The sequence below is a fragment of the Sycon ciliatum genome, chromosome 12 (assembly GCF_964019385.1).
Source record: "Sycon ciliatum chromosome 12, ocSycCili1.1, whole genome shotgun sequence".
NCBI classification, from domain to species: domain Eukaryota; kingdom Metazoa; phylum Porifera; class Calcarea; order Leucosolenida; family Sycettidae; genus Sycon; species Sycon ciliatum.
The window spans coordinates 16,005,147-16,031,743 of NC_088654.1; the positions used below are offsets into that span (position 1 = coordinate 16,005,147).

At 47.0% G+C, this 26,597-nt stretch overlaps 1 protein-coding gene across 2 annotated transcripts in view; it reads left to right on the forward strand.

The window, feature by feature from the left end:
• Positions 1–26,597, forward strand: part of LOC135827856 (ATPase MORC2A-like) — a 49,826-nt gene that overhangs the window by 17,098 nt on the left and 6,131 nt on the right. The window contains exons 10-28 of one of the 2 annotated variants that reach the window (XM_065340286.1): positions 232–378; positions 3,066–3,195; positions 4,111–4,187; positions 4,983–5,068; positions 5,410–5,502; positions 6,283–6,330; positions 7,071–7,115; positions 8,733–8,918; positions 11,392–11,598; positions 14,813–14,930; positions 15,368–15,412; positions 15,670–15,708; positions 16,383–16,439; positions 17,246–17,308; positions 18,875–18,916; positions 19,389–19,439; positions 19,987–20,049; positions 20,483–20,524; positions 22,681–22,810. In XM_065340286.1, the coding sequence (XP_065196358.1) occupies positions 232–378; positions 3,066–3,195; positions 4,111–4,187; positions 4,983–5,068; positions 5,410–5,502; positions 6,283–6,330; positions 7,071–7,115; positions 8,733–8,918; positions 11,392–11,598; positions 14,813–14,930; positions 15,368–15,412; positions 15,670–15,708; positions 16,383–16,439; positions 17,246–17,308; positions 18,875–18,916; positions 19,389–19,439; positions 19,987–20,049; positions 20,483–20,524; positions 22,681–22,810 (1,669 nt within the window). The remainder of the gene's footprint in view (positions 1–231; positions 379–3,065; positions 3,196–4,110; positions 4,188–4,982; positions 5,069–5,409; positions 5,503–6,282; positions 6,331–7,070; positions 7,116–8,732; positions 8,919–11,391; positions 11,599–14,812; positions 14,931–15,367; positions 15,413–15,669; positions 15,709–16,382; positions 16,440–17,245; positions 17,309–18,874; positions 18,917–19,388; positions 19,440–19,986; positions 20,050–20,482; positions 20,525–22,680; positions 22,811–26,597) is intronic. The other variant, XM_065340287.1, reaches the window with a different exon arrangement.

The following is a 26,597-nucleotide window of genomic DNA, read 5'->3' on the forward strand; positions in this document are numbered from 1 at the left end:
CGCCCATCCGCCCCTCCCCACCCGAAGCGTCGAGGAGGTAGGGGCGCTCTGGCGGGATTTTACGGTACTAGTACTTATGGTATTTAATTTTCTGTATTTTTACTCATTTCTCTCTCTGTCTCTCGCTCTCTCTCACTCACTCTCTCTCTCTATCTCTATCTCTCTCTCCTCTCTCTCTCTCCTCTCTCTCTCCCTCTCTCTCCTCTCTCTCTCCCTTTGTCTGTACGGTAGTTTTCAACGAAGTTCGACGATATCCTGATGGATTCCCGTGACCCGCTCTATTCCGAAACGGAGGCAAGCATGAAGCCAGAGAGGCGATCATTCCGTGCCTACTCCTCCATTCTCTACTTTGATCCCAAGATGAAGATCTATATCCAGGTACTGTAAAACATGTAATTTAAGGTGCATTAAAATTTTCGGTGCCAGGGACCTGCCAGGTTTCAGGTGTAATCTAGAATTAGGTGACCGGCGTTCCCTTTACATGTACATACATTGCATACTCTAGTCCCTTTCAGGCGTAACTTAAATTTAGGTGCCTGGTTTCTTGCACTTGAAAATACCGCCATTCCGGCAACAGGCTCTCAGCTGCACCAAATAGATAAATAATGAACTTTGCCAATACAGTAAAACCTGGTTAAGCGACCACCAAAGCGGTCGTTAAAACCAGATGGTCTTTAGAACCAGGTCCCACAGTGTCTGTGTAGAACTGTCGGTGCATGGAAAAACGGTCGTTAAGAGCAGGTGGTTGCTAAACCCAGAGGTCGCTTACACCAGGTTTTACTGTATTTCGCCCATTGGGCATCATCAGGGCATGCCTGGTTTCTCTACCGAAATCACCGAAATTAAAGTTACACCGCAAATTGCATGTTTTACAGTAAGCGGAAATCTCAACCAGACCGTATGGTGTACAGGGTTCTCGCGTAAGCGACATAGCGGAGCGCTGCGCCCTCCTTCACTTTTTGACCGCCCCCTTTCGAAATGAATACGCCGCCCTTCAGAGTGCGAGCGCCACCATCTCATATGCATGATGAAGAGACATCATGTCGCAGCACGGCCTTGCACGAGTCATTAATGACGGCGGGTTCCAGTGGCCGGTGAATAAATACATGAAATGGAAATACATACTAGCTGGTCGGTCGCTTACTGGTGTCGTTGAAAGTAGCGGCCAAAATGGCGGCACATTATGCCGGTAAAATCACAAAAAAACTGGGTCCGATGTCCCAGAGGGCACTACAGGGAGGCAACAGAATGGCACAGACGAGAGAAAAGAACGAAAAAATCTGATCAACGGAAGTGGTCCTTCGACAATCACGCCACCGAATAGTCTCTTTGCCTTGAAACTTAGTACAGTTCGTATCGCCTATAAGGTTGGCGGCTATAGTAATATACCGGATATAGTGATCAATGGCTCAAATTCATTTTCATTTGCCATAACTAAGTATACACAGTTATCGCGTATAGTAATAATCGCCTATAGTAATATATCGCCTATAGTGATCAATTTCATATTTCAAAAGACCTTTATTACATTATTTTTGCATCGGTTATAGTGATTGATGTAAAATCAAGCGATGTCAGAGGAGAACAGGGTGTTACTTCTTCGTGAAGAACTTGTCCAGTGAGTGTTGTTTGGTGAGTTTTGCTCGAACAAGTTGCCAAAATATGCCTCCATCATGAGGAAATGCTGATTTTGTGTGTCGGGAGCTACAGCCAGCTACATGACATTGTATATGTATGTAGTGCGTATGTGCACGGCGCGCTGAGTCGTTTGACACCCCACTCGCATACATTGCATGCAGTATCGGTCATAGTAATATATCGCTTATAGTGATAAAATGCTCAAAATCAAACACCAACGCTATAGGCGATACTGACTGTACTCGTAATCCATTGCAGTTTGAACATGGCCCGCAATCAGGGTGAAACGCTGCGAATTGAATCTAACGAGCAAAGACTGCACGTCAAACCAAGTACTGCGTTCAGTCAACTTCGCTTGTAGCGACTGCGGATATAACCACAATTCGCGAATAACGACAGAATTTCCATGCCAGAGCAAAGTCCTATGTAACTATAATAATGAGACTTCGGGTACAAGGACACTTTGCGAATAAGGACACTATTCTGATGCCCCGCGGAGTGTCGTTATACGCAATGCTGACTGTACTGTGGTTTTCAGAGTATAACTATGACCAAGAGTACATAAACCAGAGTGTGCAACTGTGCATATCAGATCTGAAACAGCGCAGTTCGTGCACTACGTCACCCTGATGAGGTCAGCCAAGCCGCGACTTGCGCACAGCTCAAATAATAATTGTCATGTTTCGTAGCCCGGAAATCAGCCAAGTTTGCTTGATTTTAGACGGTCCTGTTTCAGGATTTCGGTGTTTTGTGTGACTGTGTACATCCACCGACAAGTAAAGTCACCAGGCTATCCGTATCAAAAAACCGAAATCGGGACAAATCAGTGACCTGCACCACCGCGACTGGTTACGCAACTTTTCACCGTACCTGTACTCTGGCTTACCATGCTGTCAGAAATGACATAGTGCACGAATTACGCTCCCACAGGAACCATCCCGAGTTGCACACTCTGGTTTATGGACTCTTGCTATGACCAGTAGTGCATAACCCCCCAGAGTGTGCAACGCCTGATCCAGCTCTGCATATGGTCTTGGTCGAGCGTAATCGGATCTTTGCGTCATAATACCGTACACATCTGATGGGAACCCGGGGGAGTCGCGGGTACTCTAGGATCAAAAACAATGGTGCCCTGCCTCGAGACCGGCCTTGCGCTGGTGTAGAGTGTACGCATGGCATCAGAAGATCCGATTACGCTCGACCAAGACCCTATGCAGAGCTGGATCAGGCGTTGCACACTCTGGGGGGTTATGCACTCTTGCTATGACCCCCACTGAAGTATAAGCTGCATCCAGATTTTTTGAACATTTCCTATCAAGTTTCTCTTGAGTCTTTTACTTCGTGTTTTCTGCGATATCTCATCAATGTCTACTGATCGCTGTACTCTTCTTCTCGTCTCTTTCTCGATTCTAATCTCTGTGCAACAGAATGTCAAAGTGCGTACAAAACGCCTGCAAGATCAAGTTTACAACGGCAGGCTCTACCACTACACAACCAAGCGTTTCAAGAGGCGGATGGACAATGAGGTCAAGAAGGCCAAGGAGCTAGCCAAGATGGGTGCGTCGTAGTTTCTGATTTCTTGGACTGTGTTTATGTGCAGGCTTTTAGACCTACTGCTATCGGTCTACTAGTACAGGTCCTCCCTCGTTAGTAGATAATCTCTGGGCCATCGAAAAAGTTATCTTATAACGAGACTTATCTTGTAGCAGGACTTGCAGCTAAAGGTAAAATAGGCACTACTTCGTACTTACCGGGGCTACCCTCGATACAACATAAATTTTCGATGCTTCAACTCGTTATAAGATAATTGAAAATCTCCAACAAAACTCTTCCTTGGATCCAAAGGATCGTCCATATTCACGAATACATAGACATAATACGTTTCCTTTTTCTGCTTTATCCTACGTGTTTTGGCCTTGGTCCTGCATGGTCAATATTATTTTATACTGAGGGTTTGGCACTCCAGGGACCTGGGCAAAGGGTCGTTATAACGGATTTTTTGTACTAAACGGATTATGTTGTAACCGGACTTGTAAACAGTTGTATAGACCACGTTTCGCCAGGGGATTTCAGATTTCTATCTACTAACGGGGTTTATGTACTAACCGGACTTGTTATAACGAGGGAGGACCTGTATAAGGAATTGTGATGCCTTCTCTTGCGGGTCTGTATTTCGTCGTCGGTGTCCCCGCTTTTTCTTGAAATCTGTCTGTTTTGGTGTGTGTAAGTGTGTAGGTGTGTGTGTGTGTGTGTACGTGCCTGTGCGCGCGTGTGTGTGTGTGCAGGTGTGTGTAGGTGTGTGTGTGTGTGTGGGTGGGTGCGTGTGTGTGGGTAGGTGTGTAAGTGTGAAGGCGTGAAAGTGTATGTGTGTCAGTGTAAACATGTGTACGTGTCAACGTTTGTGTGTGTGTGTAAGTGTTTCTCTTGAAGTGTGTCTGTCTTCTTTCCCGTGCTTGCTTTGTGCTTACACAGCGGAGGAGGCAGCACGTGAAGCAGAGTCAACGGCAAGGGATACGGAAAGCAGGCAGGGTACATCCCGAGAAGGACGGGTAAGTAATGCAACGACGTACAGTCGACTCCACTTATAACGATATAGCGAATTTCGTGATAGAGCGAACAATTGTCCATGTCCCAGTTTGAACTGACAGTGTAGGTTCATTTCTGTTATAACGAACTTCGGCTATAAAGAACTAGTTCTCCTGCGCAGTGGTGTTTGTTATATCAGGAGTCCACTGTACACTGTAAACTCTACGCGAATGAGAGAGCAGTGGATGCACACCAGTGCTCACCGCACCGTGCACATGGCCCTCATCTCGTTCCGCACCACCTCCTTTGCGCTCGGTGTACCTATCGTGTGAAATGATCCCACCCACTGGTGCTGCTGCCTCTCTCTCTCTCTGCCTGTTGCTCTCCTCACCCGACATGCTGTGTCTCTCTGCCCGTTCCTCTCCTCACCCGACATGCTGCCTGTCTCTCTGGCTGTTTCTCTCCTCACCCTACATGCTACCTGTCTCTGGCTGTTTCTCTCCTCATCCTACATGCTACCTGTCTCTGGCTGTTTCTCTCCTCACCCTACATGCTACCTGTCTCTGGCTGTTTCTCTCCTCACCCTACATGCTACCTGTCTCTGGCTGTTTCTCTCCTCACCCTACATGCTACCTGTCTCTGGCTGTTTCTCTCCTCACCCTACATGCTACCTGTCTCTGGCTGTTTCTCTCCTTACCCTACATGCTACCTCTCTCTGGCAGTTTCTCTCCTCACCGTACATGCTACCTGTCTCTGGCTGTTTCTCTCCTCACCCTATATGCTACCTCTCTCCGCCTGTTGCTCTCCTCACCCTACAGGTATCCGTCCGCAATGCACAGGCGCAGGCGGCACGTGCTAGCGAAGAGGCCAAGGACCGGAAAGCCATCGCCGAGGCAATGGAAAAGTACGCAAGCGGGCGTTTGAGTTCGGTGCCTTTGTCTAGGACTTGCCGGTTGCCTGTTTGAAATGAAATTTCGTACGGAATTGAAGTTGTGTGTGGGCATTGGCCCTATTCGGTTGCTCATTGTGAAGCGATCCCGGTGGATGTAGAAACTTTACAATGCATGACCAGCCTGGCAGCCAGCTATGGTATGGTATGGTATTCTTTATCCCCAACAGGGTTTCAGATACGCTCCCATGAAGAGATTGCATCTGAAGTGTGAATAGTCATCATGCTGGGGTTTGTTCTGTATGTCACGTGAGCTTGTACGGCATGTTCTGATGGTGGCTTGCTGTTTGACTTAGGTCGACCCACCAGCCCAAGACACTGGACATGGTATTTGGCTTGAACATCGGCAACCGCTCTCAAGACGGAATCTTCGTCTACAACTGCAGCCGGTTAGTGCTGGAAAGTGTACGGATACGGTGTCCGTGTACGTACTGTGATGATGTGCATAAAAGCGCACCCTCACCTGTAATCGCATGGACCTAACGTTATAATGTTATAATATAAGTAGGGCTGAGTCGGGTAGCATTTTCTTCGGGTATCGGGTCCAGGTAGTTTTCCACGGGTAGCACGGGTACCCGATGGGGTAATGTTTCCATGGTAAGACCACAATGCACACCGGCCCCTTCCCTTACACACTGCGTGAGTTATGTGTACACGTGCACTGTAGACCTCTCTCTCTCTCTCTCTCTCTCTCTCTCTCTCTCTCTCTCTCTCTCTCTCTCTCTCTCTCTCTCTCTCTCTCTCTCTCTCTCTCTCTCTCTCTCTCTCTCTCTCTCTCTCTCTTTCTACATGATGTCATCTGCGACTTCGGGTTTTCGGGTACGATTCAGTACCCGTCTACCCGAGGTCCTCACGGGTAGCACGGGTACCCGACTACCCGTGTACACCACTAAAATATAAGTGAACCCAATCCTGCGACACACACACACTGCGACACAAAAGGAGATCTGGAGTTCAGGAGCAATATGGCGGGAGTTTAAATTTTTTTACTTTGAACTGCTATGGTGTTTAGGAGCGAGTTAGGCCAAGGCGCACCGAAAATTTCCCTCCACCGAACCCCCGGTTTTGGAGAATACCGAAAATTTCTGCTTTTACAGTATGGCCAAACCTGCATATGACCTGTATGTTTCTTTGCTCCTCTGTCCTGCACTATTTTGTGCTGTGCGTAGGCTGATCAAGATGTATGAGTACGTGGGAGGGCAAGCTCTGGGTGCACGGTAAGTGACAAGAGCTCTCCCCTGGCACACTGCACTGTACGTAGCCTGGCTCCTTTTGTGTGGCTTGGCCCATTGACAGGCCATGTCTCTGTATTGTTGAAGCATTGGTGTATGTTTTATGGACTAGATTGTTGGGTTTGGTGTTTGCATACACTAGTAAAAATTGTATGTCATCCACCACTGCCATGCCGTCATTTGTCACCGTCTTCGTCAACTTCCCATTGGTAAATGCATTGTTGTTGATGTGTGTTGTGGTTTACTTGTGGACAGTGAGTTAGTGAGAGGGGTTGGTGTGGGGTTGGGTTGGGAAGAAGGGAGAGGGTGAGAAGAGACGAGACTATTGTGTCCGTTTATTGGTGTGGTTTGTGAATGTCACATTGCCTTTCATCTGCCTCATGCCACTGTCGCGCCGTCATTTGCAACTTCATTGTCTTGTCAACGGCCAATGCAACCTATGTCACTGGCATCGTCTTGCCAACGGTAAATTCAACATCATCGTCTTGCCAACGGTAAATTCAACGTCACTGGCATCGTCTTGCCAACGGTAAATTCAACATCGTCTTGCCAACGATAAATTCAACGTCACTGGCATCGTCTTGCCAACGGTAAATTCAACATCATCGTCTTGCCAACGGGAAATTCAACGTCACTGGTGGTTTCTGTCTCTCTCGCCTCCCTGACAACAACTGACGTGTCACTATCATGTCGCACTGGTCTTGAATCACAATCAAATTGTGCAGAGGAGGGCAGATTGCCGACAATATGGGTGGATGTGTGAATGCAGGGTGAGTTCACAACGATATCCTCTTAGATCTAGGAACTTCATCTTCTTTTCTAGCCACTCGCGGACGCCACTGTAGCCATTAGAGAGGTTCCGCATAACGTAATTACGTTAGTAAAAAACGTAGTCGATCTACGGAAAGTCTTACGTAAACTGCATGCGCATCTGGGTTCCGCCATACGGAGTTTTCAAATCACGTAGCTGCCCTTGGCAACTCCGAACGCGGCAGTGTACGATCAGATCGACCTGGGGAGAGAGTCATAAATTTGTACCCCAATCCACTTACGGACCAGCTACGTTATCAGAGCCCTATCTACGTACTCTCCATAGACAACTTTCCATAAGTGGAGTGCAAACTCGCGAATTCACGTGTTTTTCCCGCCCACTAACGTAAAGTTGCTCAACTTTACGTATTGCGGAACCTCTCTATTTACACACTAGGGTACCTCAACTCAAACACTCCAAATACGGTCTCTTTGCTGCTGCATACGTCATTTAAACTGTTCTACTGTTCATCTTCACTACCGTAACCTCGCGCGTATAAGAGCATGGTGACCATGGTGGAACTCAGAGTTACAGCAGAAACGCTTTTGGTTCCTCTCAAGTGTGTAAGACCATGGTGTTATATTCGAATGCGATCGAATGCACGCAGAGTGGTTATTGGTTGCCCCAGCCATGTATTGCTTGGAATAAATCTAAACTGAAACTACAAGACCACCTCTGGTTAGAAGACTATGTATGATCTTCTAAGAGAACGAAAATCACGAAAAATCACGTGCTTAAGTTCAGACATACGTACATGCGCTTATATATGCGGAAGTACGGTATGTCCTTATATTTTTTTTGAAGGGCTTTGTCATCGTCAGTTTCCGACTACAGTAAAGCCTGTGACTAACGACCACCCCCTGGGGCCAGAGAAAGCGGTCTTTGGTGGCAGGTGGTCCTTAGTTAGAGGTTTGCACAGCACAACCACATAATATGAATGTGAGACCGTCCGTGCCTGGCGCAATGGTCTGTAGTACCAGGCTGGTCGCTAATCACGGTGGTCTTTAGTTACAAGTTTTACTGTAGTACCAGGCTGGTCGCTAATCACGGTGGTCTTTAGTTACAAGTTTTACTGTAGTACCAGGCTGGTCGCTAGTCACGGTGGTCTTTAGTTACAGTTTTTACTGTAGTACCAGGCTGGTCGCTAGTCACGGTGGTCTTTAGTTACAGTTTTTACTGTAGTACCAGGCTGGTCGCTAGTCATGGTGGTCTTTAGTTACAGGTTTTACTGTAGTACCAGGCTGGTCGCTAGTCACGGTGGTCTTTAATTACAGGTTTTACTGTAGTACCAGGCTGGTCGCTAGTCACGGTGGTCTTTAGTTACAAGTCGCTAGTCACGGTGGTCTTTAGTTACAGGTTTTACTGTAGTACCAGGCTGGTCGCTAGTCACGGTGGTCTTTAGTTACAGGTTTTACTGTAGTACCAGGCTGGTCGCTAGTCATGGTGGTCTTTAGTTACAGGTTTTACTGTAGTACCAGGCTGGTCGCTAGTCACGGTGGTCTTTAGTTACAAGTCGCTAGTCACGGTGGTCTTTAGTTACAGGTTTTACTGTACTCTCCTTGTGTGTTTCCCGCAGGGACATGAATGGCATCATTGGCCTGGTCAACGTGCCCTACCTGGTGCTGGAGCCCACACACAACAAGCAGGACTTTGCCGATGCCAAAGAGTATCGCCTCCTGCTCAAGGCCCTGGCCGACCATCTGGCCCAGTTCTGGAGAGACTGCGGCTTCGACATGAAGCCGGTGAAGGCTCGAGAGACGTGGTGAGAAAAGTCTTAAGGAAATCATTTTGAATTGGTTCTGCCACACCTGCTGTAATTGTCATGCTGCAGTGGAGTGCATACAGGTAGAGATTGGCTGTAGGGTTGACGGTTAAAGCAATATACCGGAAGTTATGCGACACACGTCATATAGTACGTTTGGCACCCCAAATTCTTCTACATGTATATAAGGGGTTTCTGTGCCCGCTTTGGGCATTTTGCCACCCCAACTGGCTCCTATATATGGCGGATTTGACGTTATCGCATAACCTCTTAAAGGGGAAGGTAAGGCAAAAATCAAAATTTCACCAGTTGTAGTCTTCGGGGTGCTGAGTCAAATGGTCTTGGTCCGAGAAAGCTGAGACGCTCCCTTCCTACTTGAATCCCAATCGAACTCGCGCACTTCCACCGAAACTGGGTGACTGCGCCCTACTAGATGAGGATTTGTATGCAAAATGTCACTAAAAGCGTCATTTCGTTCTTATAAAAGCACGGATTACCGCAATTGGCCCATATGTTGTAGTCTTTTGGACGCTGAGTCGACTGGTTTTGGTCCGAAAAGGCTGCGATGCAGCGTTCCTCCTTTATTCCCAATCGAACATGCTTGAACAAGCGGTCACGTGCTCCTGCGTACACCAGTCACCTGGTCACCGTGCCTGCAGGGTACAACTTACTAGCCTGTTTGAGCTTTTTTGGGTGCAGTCCTGTCACTCGAGTTGAACTCGAGTTGAACCTTGGTGTGAAAGTTGTATACGGCTTCCAAAACATTCAGCAATCTAGCACTGCGTACACGTGACACAATCGAAGAACAATCATCTGAATACACGGCACGACAATCAGGATGCTCAAACAAATGACTAGCAATGGACGACTCATACTTATCAGAACTAACATCAGAACAATCAGCATGTGCGGTGGACACATCCGATATCACATGGCTAGTCGAGTGGACTCTACGCACACTTAGGCTGTTAGGTAGGTCGTCAAAACCTCGTTAGTTACATGTATGTCCAGTGGTTGTCTCTTGTTGTCGCACTACATGTCACGCTTATTGAGTTTTCTCGCCCTTGCACCTTTGTGTCATTATTGCAATTTTCGCTGTCTACTTCAGCTATCTTCTTTTTTGCGCTGTTTTACCACCTTCTTACTGTATTTAATCCACTGTTCCTGTTCCTTTTCCCTTGCCTGTATTTCACCTGACGAGAAGGCTTGAAAGTATACTTGTGAAGACAAAAACTTTCAAGATGTTTGTAATGAGCCTGAAGTGTGTCCTTTTTATGAGTATTATCGCATTTTTGTCTCAGAGGAAACTGTTTACTTAAATGTGACTTATAGGCTATTTTGTACCTAGTCTCAAGAGGGCCTTACTGGTGAAACGAATATCAAAACCCAGTAGCCGGATATTCTTTGGCTTAACGAACGAATGAATATTATTCCTTCATTAACACGAATGACAATCATAGTCATGCCCTACTCTCATTCATTTTATTGGATATTGTCACTATTACTAGGCATGACAAACGGCTGTGCCGCATAGAATGTACTGTTAGATAAGGCTACTTTCGAAGTACATTGGCCCTTTGGGGCCTAGAACTGTTTTCAGAAAATGCGAAATTGCTGTTCTTCAAGGCACATAGAGAGAGTGATAGTCTCAATTATAGTATGCTGCTGATTCTGAGTTTCTGCAATTGTAATACTGTCTTCGACCTTCAGCCTGTGCATGATAATTATCACTTTTTAATGAGTATATCACTATTTAACATTTTCCTACGAGTCCGACCAAAATTGAAAAGACACACTTTTTGTTTATTTTTGTATGGAAGTCATTCAGAACAGAAGTATTAAGGCCAATTCACAATACAACTTCTTGCGACGCGACATGCGACATGCGACTTGCGACGGAGCTGCGACAGCGACACACGGTTCACAATATTCTTCATGTTTGCGACATTCTCATGCACAAGTAGTACTATGCACGTGCACTGCACGTGCACCCAGGTTGGAAACTGTACTCCATTTGTGTATGTCGCGTGTCGCATGTCGCAAAAGTTGAACTTTCTTCAACTTCTGCGACAGGTGCCTCGCGACAGGCAGTTTCTTGTCGCAAATCGCGTGTCGCGTCGCAGAAAGTTGTATTGTGAATCGCCCTTGACGCTCTGCCTCCGCGGTATTGAGCACTGTCATCACACCAGGTACATCCTCTGGTGTATGGATGTCACTCAATGTGCTGAGCAGCCTCTTTTGCGTGCCAAATCAGCACACTGATTTACAATGCAGGACTGGCTCAGTAGGTTGCAGTACTGTTCCAGGTTGTCCGAATGCATTTTCATGTCTATATCTTCCGAGCGGCGCGAGCATTTCCGTTCTGAGTGCTTCATCTCACTTAGCATGGTTTTGCAGCACCGTTAGTTCGTCCCGGCCTTCATGTTTGCTTGCTTCCATTTCTTTCTTGCCCCCGCTCTGGCCGTGTCACAAGGGAGCATTTTGGCTACGACTCGCCTGCCGTGCTTTCCCCGCACCCGGACGAGAGGTTCAAGCGCCGTCGCAACATGAAACTGCCAGACTGGATGCAGTGTGATGTGTGCGGCAAATGGAGGGAAATCCCCTACAACGTCAAGGAACCCACAAGGGACATTCCCAGCAACTGGACATGCAGCATGAACATGGGTGACGGTATCAAAAAGTGAGTTGTAGCCATCAGAGTGGGAGGCGCTGATGAGGAGGAGCGTGCGTTGTTCCTTGTTTTGTTTACATGTGTATGTGTGTGTGTATGTGTGCATGCGTGGGTGTGTGGGTGGGTGTGTATGGTACATGGTGTGGGTGTGTTTCTGTCTGTCTGTCTCTGTCTGTCTCTGTCTGTCTCTGTCTGTCTGTCTCTGTCTGTCTGTCTCTGTCTGTCTGTCTCTGTCTGTCTGTCTCTGTCTGTCTGTCTCTGTCTGTCTGTCTCTGTCCGTCTGTCCGTCTGTCTCTGTCTGTCTGTCTCTGTCTGTCTGTCTGTCTGTCCGTCTATGACTGCCTGCCTGTATCTGTTAGCCATGTGTCCGTCTGCAATGCCATGCCAGTCTTATTTCCTTCGCATTGCATGGTATGTATACTATACCCACTTCCACATTCCACCTTGCTTCCGTATGCCTATTGCAGCGCAAGTCTATTCCTGTTGTAATCGTCTACTGAAGTGTTCTTCTTTTTTTCCATGGCTGTCTATCTCCTCCCCCCCCCCCCACACACACACACACTACGCCTTAGCCCCTATTTCTTTACCATGGGAAGGTGAAATAAATAATAACAAAATTAATAATAGTGTTTTAGAATTGCGATCAACAGAACGAGCTGAACCGACATTTCACAAAGGCTTTTATTGTATTCAAAAAAACGAGTGGATACGAAGGCAGTGAAGAACATGGAAGAAAGAAAAAATGTGATAAGGAGAAAATGATGAACAAAAAATCGTACTTCGAACTAGTTTTCGCACAACACTCCTCAGGAAGCTACGTTGTACTAATGAAAAACAATCCAGAAAGATACTAATAAAGAGAAATGGAGTGAGAAGAAACAACACCTATGAAAATGATAATCCTAGCACTAAGGTAATAACAGGAAAAACTGCGAAAGCACTTAACGAACTTGTAAAGACTACTAGTATACTGTGACACAAGATATGACACCATGGCCAACCAGGGCCAAACAGACAGAACAAGCTGCTACTAGAACAATTTCAAACGAATAATGCTGTCCTTCTGGACACACAGATTAGGCTTATGAATACGTTGACAAACAGCTTCTAACACACTCAACTGCAACTTATAACCATGACGAGCACGGCACAAAACAGAAAAAGAAGAATCAGAATACACCTTGCAGCAATCAGGATGAGATACAAGATGCTTATACACTGATGACTTCCTACTAGAAAACACACGCTCGCACCCACTCTTACTCACACAATCATTCTCGCTCTCACACTCACCGGACTCACTGGACTCACTGGCCGAATCCTCCTCAACGACGTCCTGCCTTGGAGCAATCAGGTCCCGTCTCCTCCCATCCCTTGTCTCACGCTCCTGTTGTGCATTCCGTTGGCTCTGTACTTCCGTACTGAAATAGGTCATGGTGTAATTCGCAGTTGTTCTTGTGGGTCTCGTTGATATTGAGGTAGGTATTGTTGTCGTCTCTGCCGGTGATGCTGCACAGGGTTCGCAGCGAAGTTTGGAAGTCTGGAAAAAGTTTGGATTTTATAATTCAATTTTCCAGGTCTGGAAAAAGTTTTGAAAAGGCGCTCCTTTTGGAATAGTTTGGAAAAAGTTTTGAATTTCGAGTTTTTGGCCGTGGATGTGCTGCACTCCTGCAGTGCAAGTGGCCGTTTTGACTTCCGCGATAGAAGACGCGCTGGCGATGTGTGGTGTTCACTGATGTACGAGTCTCGTACAGTCATTTCAGTGCAGCTCAAGCGCGGCCGGTGATGACTTTTATTTGGCCGTTTTTCGTTACTGGCGCTCGCGCTCGACTTTGATTCTTTGAAGTCGGGACAGCAGGATGGCGAGGTCCTTTCGCACTCAGATGAGTTTGCTGGCGAGGATGAAGCCGTCTTTTGCGCTGAGACGAACACCAGCTATGTAAATGTTTCATGACTTTTATTTGGCCGTTTTTCGTTACTGGCGCTCGCGCTCGACTTTGATTCTTTGAAGTCGGGACAGCAGGATGGCGAGGTCCTTTCGCACTCAGATGAGTTTGCTGGCGAGGATGAAGCCGTCTTTTGCGCTGAGACGAACACCAGCTATGTAAATGTTTCATTGGAACCCCTTCTGGAGGCGGATTTGAACTTACGGAGGGGAACTGAGTTACTCTCGTCGTATGAATTCCCTTGCTATTTTCGGGGGCTCTAGCTGCTGAAGGCGATGCCATTGCAATGTACCTTGGTGAATTTGTTGATGGTAGTGGTACCAGGGAGGATTTTACTACTCCCTGGTTGTACTCGTAGTGGAGAAGACAGTCATGCAGAAGAGATTCATAATTTATTTTTCCTGCACGAGTGGGTTTGGAAATTCTTGAAATTGGTTTGGAAAAAGTTTGGAATTTTGTGTGCTTGGTTGGCTGCGAACCCTGGATGCAGCAAGCGATGATGACGCAAACGTGTCTGCATGCAACACGCGTGGCGTCGCCAAAGCCACATCCACCTCCGCTGGTGGAGGGAGTGACTTGGTCATGGCCACGGGAGCCAATGGTGGACTTGCCGAGTGGGACGCTAGGTCCTGTGTTGGCGAAGGTAGTGGTTGTTTACGGGGTCTTCCCCGCGTGGGACGCTCCAGTTGTGCGCTACGTGGGATAATGTGTAAAGGAGTGTGTTGCTTGATGCGTTCGCTCAGGTATTCATAAGCCTAATCTGTGTGTCTAGAAGGACAGCATTATTCGTTTGAAATTGTTCTAGTAGCAGCTTGTTCTGTCTGTTTGGCCCTGGTTGGCCATGGTGTCATATCTTGTGTCACAGTATACTAGTAGTCTTTACAAGTTCGTTAAGTGCTTTCGCAGTTTTTCCTGTTATTACCTTAGTGCTAGGATTATCATTTTCATAGGTGTTGTTTCTTCTCACTCCATTTCTCTTTATTAGTATCTTTCTGGATTGTTTTTCATTAGTACAACGTAGCTTCCTGAGGAGTGTTGTGCAAAACTAGTTCGAAGTACGATTTTTTGTTCATCATTTTCTCCATATCACATTTTTTCTTTCTTCCATGTTCTTCACTGCCTTCGTATCCACTCGTTTTTTGAATACAATAAAAGCCCCTACCTTTGTGAAATGTCGGTTCAGCTCGTTCTGTTGATCGCAATTCTAAAACTATTGTCGCCTCGACGCCTATTTAAATAATAGTGTTGTGCAAATTTGTCCAACCATCTGTGTGCAGATGTGCCGACCCAGAGCAGAAAAGAAACTTCCAGATTGGTCAGTTGCAACGGGTGCAAACTGCACCGGCACCAGCAACATCTGGAGCTGCTACAGCGTCAGCTGCCACTTCTGATAGGGTGAGTCTTGATGTCGGCTTTCCTGTTGGCGGTCTCATGATCTTGTGTGCTGGTGTTTGTGTGCTGTTGTTGTTGTTGTTGTTGTTGTTGTTGTTGTTGTGTGTGTGTGTGTGTGTGTGTGTGTGTGTGTGTGTGTGTGTGTGTGTGTGTGTCGGCGTGTGTGTGTGTCGGCGTGTGTGTCGGCGTGTGCGGTCGTGGGTGGCTGTGGGTGAACGTGATCCTTATTTGGAAGACTGCTTGGTCGCTGATGATCTTGGTGGCTGTAGGTAACCTGTCAAACTCTTGCTCTCCTAGAGGTCCCGCAAAGCAACTTGTTGTGCATTGTAAGGCTGTTGGAACCTGGCTCCCGCATACATTCTCACTAGCTGATATCATACATCCACCATAGGCAAAGATCGAGAATAACGGTTTTGTGTTGTTTGTGCCATGTGATGCAGGATGCCGATCGAAGACGAAACCGCGCCGAGGAAGCTCCAGCCGAGGTAACTAAACGAATGCTTGTGCGAGTGGGCAGATGCGTTGTTGACGAGCACATACTCCTTATTTCCTGCCGTTGGTGGCTTTGATTCCCTGGCACCGTGCTTCTTTGTTCATTGCATCTGCTGGTCTTGCTGGCTGTAAATGTTTTCATTCCATCTCCGTGCTCTCTCTCTCTCTCTCTCTCTCCTCTCTCTCTTCTCTCTCTTCTCTCTCTTCTCTTCTCTTCTCTCTCTTCTCGCTCTCTTCTCCCTGTCTTCAGGAGAATCGACAGCGGAAGCGAAAGCAAGAGGAAGTGGAGGTAAGTTGTTGCAGGCATATAAAGAGTAGAACGGTTATAGTGCCTTTGATGAGAATACTCCTTCATCTTGATATATCTGCAGTCATTTTACTCTACCGTTGTGCAGAGATGTTGTGTTTGTCTGTCTGTCTGTGCTGTGCTGCTGGTGTGCTTGGTGTGTGTGTATGTGTGTACCTGTGTCTGTTTGTAAGTGTAAGTGTGTCTGTCTGTCTGTCTGTCTGTCTGTCTGTCTACAATTGGGCGTGTGTGTCTGCGTATACCGTAAAGTACCGTTGATCCGCCCCGTCTCTAATTCCCGCCCCCTGTCGATTTTCTCCTTGTGAAGCGACTTTGGCGTATACAACGAAATACGATGTTGAATCGACGCATGCACTGCTGTACACAATACTTGCCAATCCAGGATCAAAATGTGCACAATCCAGCACATTGAGTCTGATCCTCTACGTTGTTGTACATCGTACTGCACTTGACAGCCTTGATCTAATTCCCGCCCCCTGCCGAAAACCCAGCTGGCAAGCGACATGGCGTGGGGGCGGATCAACGGTATGTACGCTTGTGGCCGTATGCATGGCCGTGTTTCTGGAGCGGCTTTTGAATCTGTGGTGTGGTGCAGTATTGAAGGTTCTTCGTTCCTTTTTTTCTTTTACATTTGTTCTTACGTTGTTTGGTATTAGACGTCCGTTCATGTCCCCGCTGCAAAGAGAGCGACACCTACGAACAATGCCAAATCTGTAAGTGAAGCAAATTGGTTTGTTGCGTCCTTTGGCATCAAATTGGTTTGTTGTGATATCCATTTAAAATAAAAGTCAACAACAACATTCTCTTATTGGCCACAGGCCATCGTGAGAATAAAATATTTCAAACATTTTGACACTCGGATGTTGAGCCGATAATAAATAGAGAAAGGAAAGGAACACTATGGATACGAGTTGAGAGTAACTGTCCAATGTAACTAGAATTACTAGATACTATATACAGTCAGTGGACAATTACTCTTAACTCGTATCCATATGTTCCTTGCCTTTCTCTTTGTACATTTTGGTTTCAACTTATCCACGCGTATCCTCCTATCACCTCGTTGCTGCACTTAATTTGTTGTTCGTGTCGGTTTGCTCTTGCCTGTATTCCAACTGAAGAGAAGACTTGAAAGTGTACCTGTGGAACGCTTTCAACAGTTTGAAGAACCTGACGTGTGTCATTGCATCATGTCTCCAATGAACTTTTTTTCATGCTTCAACTTATGTTTCGGATAATGAAAATTACTCCCTGGAAAATCTAGGTTCGAATTGTCAGTATTAAACTGTTGTATCAAGTTTAACTTCATTTGGGAAAGGGTTTGCTTCAATTGGATCCCAGGACAGATATGCTAATGCCATAAATCCGTTTTCTGCACCCTGTCCTCGCCCTCTTACTGGGGAATGGTTTCCATTTGTGTGTATGTGTGTGTGTGTGTGTGTGTGCGTGTGCGTGTGTACATGCATGTGTGTGTACGCGCATGCGTGTAATTGTATGCCCCTACTCGCATGTCTCTGTATAGGTGCCAGTCGAGTCCAAAAGCATTGCACCAAGCATCGTTCCACAGCGCAAAGCTGCAATGGATGTGAGTATTCACAACCGGGCCGGTCCACTTGCTGACAAGCAAGGAGTTGTAAAGTGCTGGTCAGAGAAATCCAACCTCATGAATAAAGTAGCGCCGCGTTCGAGTGCACAGAAGAGTATGTGTAGTGCTAGGGCTGCGTAGTGCCCGGCGCAATTCTATTCATGGGGTTGGATTTCCTTGGCCAGCGCTGTAGCATCTAGGGAGACGGCACGGGCGACTGTAACGCAGAGTGATACGTGTTTTGCTCGAAGACTGCCTGTTCCAGTCGGCGATGCCTCTTTCCTGCGTATCGTGAACCTCCTCCTACCGCGCCTTCACTTCTTATCCAGTTCTTACCCGGCTTGGAATTGTGGAATTTTCCATTCTGGCCTTCGTCTTTGGCATTCATTACACTTGGATCTGTCTCATACACAGCAAAATAGTCTTGTAAATCATCCGAGAAGGTTGTTTTGGTATGCCACCCCGCTTTGCCACCTGGAAAACACTATGAGAATGATCAACAGATCTCAGCTTTGTCTTCAACTTTGTTAGCCATGCTGGGGCACTGAATCTGCAATGTGCTGAATTCATCCATGTTACCAATGTGGAATACTCAAAATCCCTTTCCATGTTTTGCGACATTGAACGTGCTTCAAGAATGAAACAAGAATTATAAATGAATCTTTGAATTAAAGGGGAAGTTAAGGCAAAAATCAAAATTTCACCAGTTGTAGTCTTCGGGGTGCTGAGTCGAATGGTCTTGGTCCGAGAAAGCTGAGACGCTCCCTTCCTACTTGAATCCCAATCGAACTCGCGCACTTCCACCGAAACTGGGTGACTGCGCCCTACTAGATGGGGATCTGTATGCGAAATGTCACTAAAAGCGCCATTTCGTTCTTATAAAAGCACGGATGACCGCGATTGGCCCATATGTTGTAGTCTTTTGGACGCTGAGTCGACTGGTTTTGGTCCGAAAAGGCTGCGATGCAGCGTTCGGCCCTTATTCCCAATCGAACGTGGTTGAACAAGCGGTCACGTGCTCCTGGGTGCCCAAATCACCTGGTCACCACGCCAGCAGGCGACAACTTTCACACCAAGATTCAACTCGAGTTCAACTCGAGTGACAGGACTGCACCCAAAAAAGGTCAAACAGGCTAGTAAGTTGTACCCTGCAGGCACGGTGACCAGGTGACTGGTGTACACAGGAGCACGTGACCGCTTGTTCAACCATGTTTGATTGGGAATAAAGGAGGAACGCTGCATCGCAGCCTTTTCGGACCAAAACCAGTCGACTCAGCGTCCAAAAGACTACTACACATGGCCAATCGCGGTCATCCGTGCTTTTATAAGAACGAAATGGCGCTTTTAGTGACATTTTGCATACAAATCCCCATCTAGTAGGGCGCAGTCACCCAGTTTCGGTGGAAGTGCACGAGTTCGTTTGGGATTCAAGTAGGAAGGGAGCGTCTCAGCTTTCTCGGACCAAGACCATTCGACTCGGCACCCCGAAGACTACAACTGGTGAAATTTTGATTTTTGCCTTAACTTCCCCTTTAAGTTGTATGCCTTGCTTTTTGTCTTGTTTAGGCATCAGCCAAGCTCCGTATGGAACCACAAGTATCCAGCAAAGTATGTTGTATCTGCTCTCTCTCTCTCTTTCTCTCTCTCTCTCTCTCTCTCTCTCTCTCTCTCTCTCTCTCTCTCTCTCTCTCTCTCTCTCTCTCTCTCTCTCTCTCTCTCTCTCTCTCTCTCTCTCTCTCTCTCTCTCTCTCTCTCTCTCTCTCTCTCTCTCTCTCTCACATACACACACGCGCGCGCGCGCGCGTACACACACACGCACACACACACGAATGCACACACGAACACACACATGCAGACAGACACGCGAAAATGTTCCATTAGGTACACTCGTATTGCCCTTGTGCGCGGTCACATGGTTTGAATGACTGTGGGTCGGAACAGTGTCGGAAAATCTGTTTGCAAACATAATTTGACGTTGTCTTCCAGTTCTCGATGCTTGTGAAGAAACAAGCAAATACTGTTGAACTTGATGTGTTATACTAATGCTCATCTTTGGTTTGTTTACCTGTATGATAATCAGTCGTCATCGGCCAAGGATATTGTACCAGATACTCAGGAGTCACCTGCTCAGGTATGTGTGTGTGTGTGTGTGTGTGTGTGTGTGTGTGTGTGTGTGTGTGTGCGTGCGTGTGTGCGTGTGTGTGTGGATGTTTGCGTGTGGATGTTTGCGTGTGGATGTTTGCGTGTGGATGTTTGCGTGTGAGCAAGTGTGTGTGTGTGTGTGTGTGTGTGTGTGTGTGTGTGTGTGTGTGTGTGTGTGTGTGTGTGTGTGTGTGTGTGTGTGTGAGCAAGTGTGTGTGTGTGTGTGTGTGTGTGTGTGTGTGTGTGTGTGTGTGTGTGTGTGTTTGCATGTGTGAGCAAGTGGGTGTTGCATGTGAGCAAGTGGGTGGGTGGATTTGTGTGTGCGCTCATACTCGATGTGCACTCAGTGTGCGTGTGAACGAGGTGTGTACCTGGGGGTTGATCTCACTCCTTTTGTCCCATGACTCTTCCGCCGCACATCTGGCCCATGTAAAAGAGAGTTGCATGCTCTTTGCTATGGACTTGTGTTGCCTTGTAGCATAAGAACGTGTGGCTAAGCCTGATGATGTGGTGATGTGTTGTTTTCTTCATGCTAGCATTCCATAAGTGATGACAGTGACGAGGATGAAGGGCCGATGATCATCCGACGCTCTGCACCCGTAAGTTTGTTTGTTCGCGTTTATGTTACTTCGCACATTAAACTGGAACTGGGCCCAATAACATAAAGGCGAATATGGGAGGAAAGGAACTAAATTACAGGAAGACTGAAGAATCGCGCAAAGTAAAATAGCCCAGGCTCCAGAAGTACTCAGGAACTGACAGAAACCAGTCACATATGCACACGGGTACAGTGTCTGCTCTAGGATTTCCAACCAACCGGGTTCACGTGTACCTGGCACAACTCTTGTAACCGGGTCAGAGCCGGGTACGTTCAAGTGCAGCTATTGTACATCAGGGAGTCTTAGGCCTTCCTGATTGAGTCCCAGCCGGGTAACAAGTGACCCAGTGTTCTTTTTCCAAGCGGGTCCAAGTACCCCCCCCCCAATACTAGTAACCCACACCTGCTTTTCTGGTCTTGTGTCTCTCTCGCAGGCTAGGATCTCACGGCCCAGTGTCAATCGTCCACTAATCAAGGTAAGCATGTGTTATGTCCTGTCCTGTCCCCTTGCCGACTAACAGACATTCTCAAGCTGCATACTTCCATGCACTCACAAACCATCACAGACTCCGAGAGTCCAAGTCGGTTCTTGGCTAGGTCAAACAACAACAACAAAAACAGCGATCAAATCCCAGCATACACACTGCATACTATGATATGGTGATATTATTATTATTACTAACCCTTATCCGTCCGACCAGTCCAAAATCTACGACTATCCGTCGATCAGTAAATCCATCATATCTCAGTCATTTCTTGACCAAATTCCATGATCGAAGGGTCTATCGCCATTGGAAAACACCATGCTATCGTCTCAAACAATTACCGAAGAGCTACGATGCTCCCTTGCAACGATATCGTCCGCCGAAAGTAAAATCACGGCAATTGCGAATTTTCTGCACTCGGGAACTTTTCAAAGTCAGATTTTTCTTTTTTGCATGACAGTTACGTCACCAAGCACATGCTCATGACGTAAAAACCAAATAAATGTTCTGTACACAAAAATTCAAAGTCCAGCGATGGAGGAGAGTGAAATGGCGAAACAATTTGGATTCTGCCCGCAGATCTGGCGCTGGGGCAAGTTTGGCAAGTGGCGGCGCTCGACTTGTGGCTTTATAGATGTCGAATGTGGGCTCTGTGCATTCATCGTGGAAGGACCTTTCCAGGAAGCGCAAGATGATGGAATTCGGCCAATGGAGACTAAAGTTATGATAATTTGAAGGTAAAATATGTCGTGAAATTGCAATTTTGGCCTGCTCAGCGATTTTGTCGGATGGATAAGGGTTAAAAGCATGTCCGCGTAGGTGGCGGGGGTGCCACTTTCGCTTATGCCATTCAGGATTAATGTCTGAAGAGTAATACAATGATACATTGAAATTACAGAAGTGATGTCAACAAAAGCCGTTAGCAATAATACAATAGGACTAATGGAAAACTTCATCCGAAGTATAAAATAAAATAGAATATGCATACAACATGTCTGGCGGAATCACGCGAATCACGAGAATCAGTCCTGTTAGGTGGGGCGGGCTCCACGCCATGCCTGTCGGTCCGCTGCCATTGTGCGGACTGCGTCAGCATCTAGCGGCTGGTGGACGGTAAGTCCATGCCATGATGACAGTTCCATCTGCAAGACCGTTACCAAAGTCGTCCGAGGTCGACCCCTGAAGCGTTCAGTGCCCTCGCCGTTGGCCACGCGAAGATACGTATCCACTGCTAACTGTTGAGGAGCAGTTGGGGCCAAACGAAAGATATGGCCAACGAGACTGAAGCGCTGCCTTGTGATCATCTCGCTGATGGGGACAGCTCCGCAGCGCTTACACAGAGTGCCATTGCTAATTTGTTTAGGGTACCGCATGTCGATGATGCTCCTTAGCTGGGTCCTGTGGAACGAATCCATTCGCGCGAGCTCCGACATCGGTAGGCCCCAAGTGCCGCAGTTGTAGGTAAGGACTGGGATGACGTAGGCGTTGTAGAGCCTCAGCCGAAGACCTTCACTGATCTGGCGCCTCCGGGTCCAGATCTTGAGGAGTGAGTTGAAGGCGGGTGATATGGTGATCCGGTAGCAAACTGTGTAGTGGAAATATAACGACTTGCATAACTGTGTAGTGGAAATATAACAACTTGCATACACTACAGCATGACTAAGAGTTTCTCAGAAAGCATACTAGCCTTGAAGCAGATTCATGTCCTCCTTAGATATAAAGTGAATATCGATGTTTATTACGAAACGAATTAATTTCGGATAAAAATGTGGTACATGTCGAGTTCTGTGACTGTCACATTCATTTCGTTCGTTTCAACCCAACCTCTCCTTCCCTTACCTCTTGGAAGGAGAAAAAGTGTTCACATAATTATACATGTACATGTGCATGCGTGTACAACAAAAGTCGCAAGTGTGTCACTGCATGCTCCTACTTCCATGTACATGTGCATCAATCAATGCTTTCTGAAACGAAATTGGTCAACCCGCTGCCACCCCATAACGACAACGTTTCGTTTTTCACTAAAAAAAAGTTCGATATATATGGACGATGCCTTACTGTTTCCCTAGCAAAGGAGAAGAAAGATTCTGGTTTGCTGTTGCCGCTATTCCGTTCTCATCTGCTTTGTTTGTTGTTCGTGCGTTCAGTCTGCGCCGGTTAGCAGAACGTCATCAAGTGGTGCTGGACGCGGTAGCCAGGATACTGCACCCGATGACGCTGCTGTCAGTGGTCGCTTAGCCAACCTACAAGACGCACCCGGTTTAACCTCAGACAAGTGTAAGTTGTTGCTGCAACATCGTCCTCTTAGTGCCTGTTTTGTTCGTTTCTCTTAGTCTCTCTCTCTCTCTATCTATCTCTCTCTCTCTCTCTCTCTCTCTCTCTCTCTCTCTCTCTCTCTCTCTCTCTCTCTCCTCTCTCTTTCTCTCTCTCTCTCTCTCTCTCTCTCTCTCTCTCTCTCTCTCTCTCTCTCTCTCTCTCTCTCTCCCTCTCCCTCTCTCATTCTCATCCCGTATGGTTTCTACTCGTGTTCTTTTGTTGAGTTTGAGATGGCCGTAAGAGGCAACTCGATAATGAAACCATTCACAGCTCGTACATACCGTATGTCCGCTCCTTTAAAGCCATGGCGGTATATTCGATTATAAAGCCAGTCTCAGTTATAAAGCCATGGGCTTTGTAAATGAAATGACATTTGAAGTTTGTTTTGCAAAATGAAGGAATAAGTACAATGCTAGAAAACTTACAGCAGGGGCGGATCCAGGAATTTTTCAGGGGGGTTCAATTTTTTTCGAGTGCACAGAATTAAATTCGCTTCAAACTGTTTTCGGTTCGGTAGTAACCCACTACACCGGGAGTTGGAAAATCTTTATAGTCACGGTAGCCCTTGGCCAACAAGACAAGGGTAATGCGTTTAGAGCCTTACAAAGTACAAAGCTGCAGCACAGGCAGAAACTAAAGGCCGTGACTGCAGCATTTTCCGAACTGACGGAAGGCGAAGTTCTCTGACTGTCCTCCGGCTGGGACTCCGTGTCGTCACATTCGCGCCGTACACGGCGGAACGAAGTTCAAGCCAAGCTCAATGGCAACTGATCGGCCGCTCGCCTCTTTGGCAGACGTCGCGACATGGCAAACTACACGACAAACACAAACGTTATCTTTGTACTGCGACGGAGGAAGCCTACAGTCCAGCCAGCGCGAAATAAAACAAAACGACAAGGAAGGTAAGGAGGACAAGTGGCAGTTTTTCCACCTTTTGCTCCACCGCGACATGGCGAACTACACGACAAACACAAACATTATCTTCGTACTGCGACGGAGGAAATCTACAGTCCAGCCAGCGCGAAATAAAACAAAACGACAAGGAAGGTAAAGCCTAAACTAGGCTAAAGGAGGACAATAATAATAATAATTCGCGGGATTCGCGTTGGCATCGCTTGAATGTTCAGAAACACACAAACTAGCCTTCGCTTCCGCAGGCCACCACTATGCCTATGCCTTGCACACCTTAGTGGCGAATGCAGACCTCACAAGTGAGTCAGGGGAGAGTAGGACAAGTGGCAGTTTTTCCACCTTTTGCTCCACCACTTGAGTGAACTGTCGATCGTTTCAAGTCACATGATACGCGTACGTACAGACACTTCGATTCGAACGGTACGCGTACAACAGTCCCAACCACTGCATGCCTTGACCTGCACTGCATGCCAGTGAATCATGAAGTCTACTGGCTACGCGGTAGATCTACGCTACACTTCGCTGGCTGCGCACTTGACTAACGTTACTTGGATACCACAAAAAAATCGACTGGACCCATGGTCGAAATTATTTTAGGGGGTTCGTCCGAACCCCCTGAACCCCCCCCCCCCCCCCCCCTCCCCCCCCCCCCCCCCCCCCCCCCCTGTATCCGCCCCTGACAGCCCAGCAGGAAGGGTGAACAAGTAGATTTAGATTGAAATTTCTGTGTGGACTTTGACTTTTATGGCATGGCGTAGTGGGTGAGTCATTTTGCATCTAAAATATCTAGGAAAGCAGCGGTGTTTCGAATATAAGTAGGGATTTCAGGCGGTTTTTTGTTGTCAACAGTGCATACTGCAGTTATGGCTCAAATGAAAGATATGGATGTGATTATCAACCAGCCAAAAAATCAGAGCAATCGGCCAAGGGAAACCAGAGTTATGATCATTTGAATACGGGTGGGTACCCTTCATCGGCAAGTATACAATTAGGATGGGAAGCACGGCACAAAACGGGTTTCAAGAAGGCCATAGCAACACCCTAGCAACAGCCCAAAGTGCTCCAAATCGCACCAAACTTGGACAGCATGATTAGTGGAGCCCACCGGTATAAAGTCACTGAATATTTTTTTGAATTTTTAAAAACTGAACAGAAATAACAACAATGGCGTCCATAGCAACGACCTTAGCAACAGGCTTAGAATCTATGAAACTGCTGCTCATTGTATCAAAATTCACCTGTTGGATAAATGTACATACTGATATGGCATAGCATACATGTACCAATTAATGTTTGAACAAGAAACAGGACAATGAGCTTCCCGGCCGAAGTAAAAATATAGTATACATGTATCTACAAGTGACGCGCTCAGCAAAAGTGGTTGCGACTGGCCTCACAATTAATACGCGACATTGCAATGTTCACATGCCAGAAGGAGAGACAGAGGCTCAGCAGCAGCAACAACAGCAATAGCACTCTCACACACCATTTCAAGCATACATATAGACCTGTTCATCCATGAACACGCGCACCCACCACCAGTCCGTGCGCCAACACCCACCCACACGCACACGTGTGTGCGCGCGCGCGCGCGCACACACACACACACACACACACACACACACACATACTACTACTATAGCATGACTGCCCCATAGGGCCACGTCACTCCCTTGTGACAGGGAGCCAGAGTCAGGGTAAGAGAGTCCATGCTGGCGAGCCACATGCCGGTTGACATCTCGTTTTAGCCGAGAACGTTTAAAGCAACCAGAGGAGAGGAGGGGAGTCAATGCTAAAGGCCGATGTGTCAGGTTCGGCGCGTGGAACACACAACAGATTTCTGCAGTTTCCCTTTTTCTTGCTAATTCTTCTTCCAGATCAATGATTTTCTTTGACAGGCTTTCAACAGAATTTTTTTCAAATTTACTGGCATTTTCTTTTTGAATGTCACACGATTCAGTACCGACATTATGTGCTGGGATGACATCCAGTTCAGGCAGAACGAATGGCTGACAAAGCAGTTCGCTGATGGCGTCCTCGGCTTTGTCCTTCAGCAGCTTCTTCCGTCGGTATCTCACCCGCTTGACTTTCGTCCCAACTGCTTTCGCGTTCACTTTGTCTATTTCCTTGCCATCCACTGCTGACAACAGCAAAATCAGCGACTGCCAATTTATTTGCGTGTTTGTAGTCCACGACAGAAGTTCAAGGACGAGGCTGTTCGTCAGCTGGCCAGGACTATCCACTGCTACCCGCCCTGATGGCGAGTCAAGACACTGTTTACGCGTCAGAGACAGCTTCTTGCACAGAGGGCCAATCCAAGACTCGTCTTTCTCGCACGCCATGGCGTTCTACTAAATTTCGCGTCAGAGACAGCTTCTTGCACAGAGGGCCAATCCAAGACTCGTCTTTCTCGCACGCCATGGCGTTCTACTAAATTTCGCGAACAACCGCGACTCGTCAGCAAGATACAAGGAACTGATCTAATCTAAATCGAGGGTGCGGAATCCGATTATCGATGTTGCGAGTGTGTGCCATGCTTGCATCAAATCGAAAATCGACTTTGAAATCATTGAAAGACGCACAAATCCAGTCTTTTTTACGCCATTTCACCGAGATTGGTACCAAATGAAAGCTCAAAACCTCTACTCTCATGTAAACCCGTTCGATTTTGTCTCCAAGCGTCACTGCACCATCCAGTGACAGTTGAACGCCTCCGCAAATATTGTGCCATGCGCAGATCCCCAAATCAATGCAGCTGCATGAAGGCTCTTTCGGGCCAAAAAGTCACGTGACTGAAATCCCTAATATAAGGCCATGGCTTTAAAGGCGCTGACAC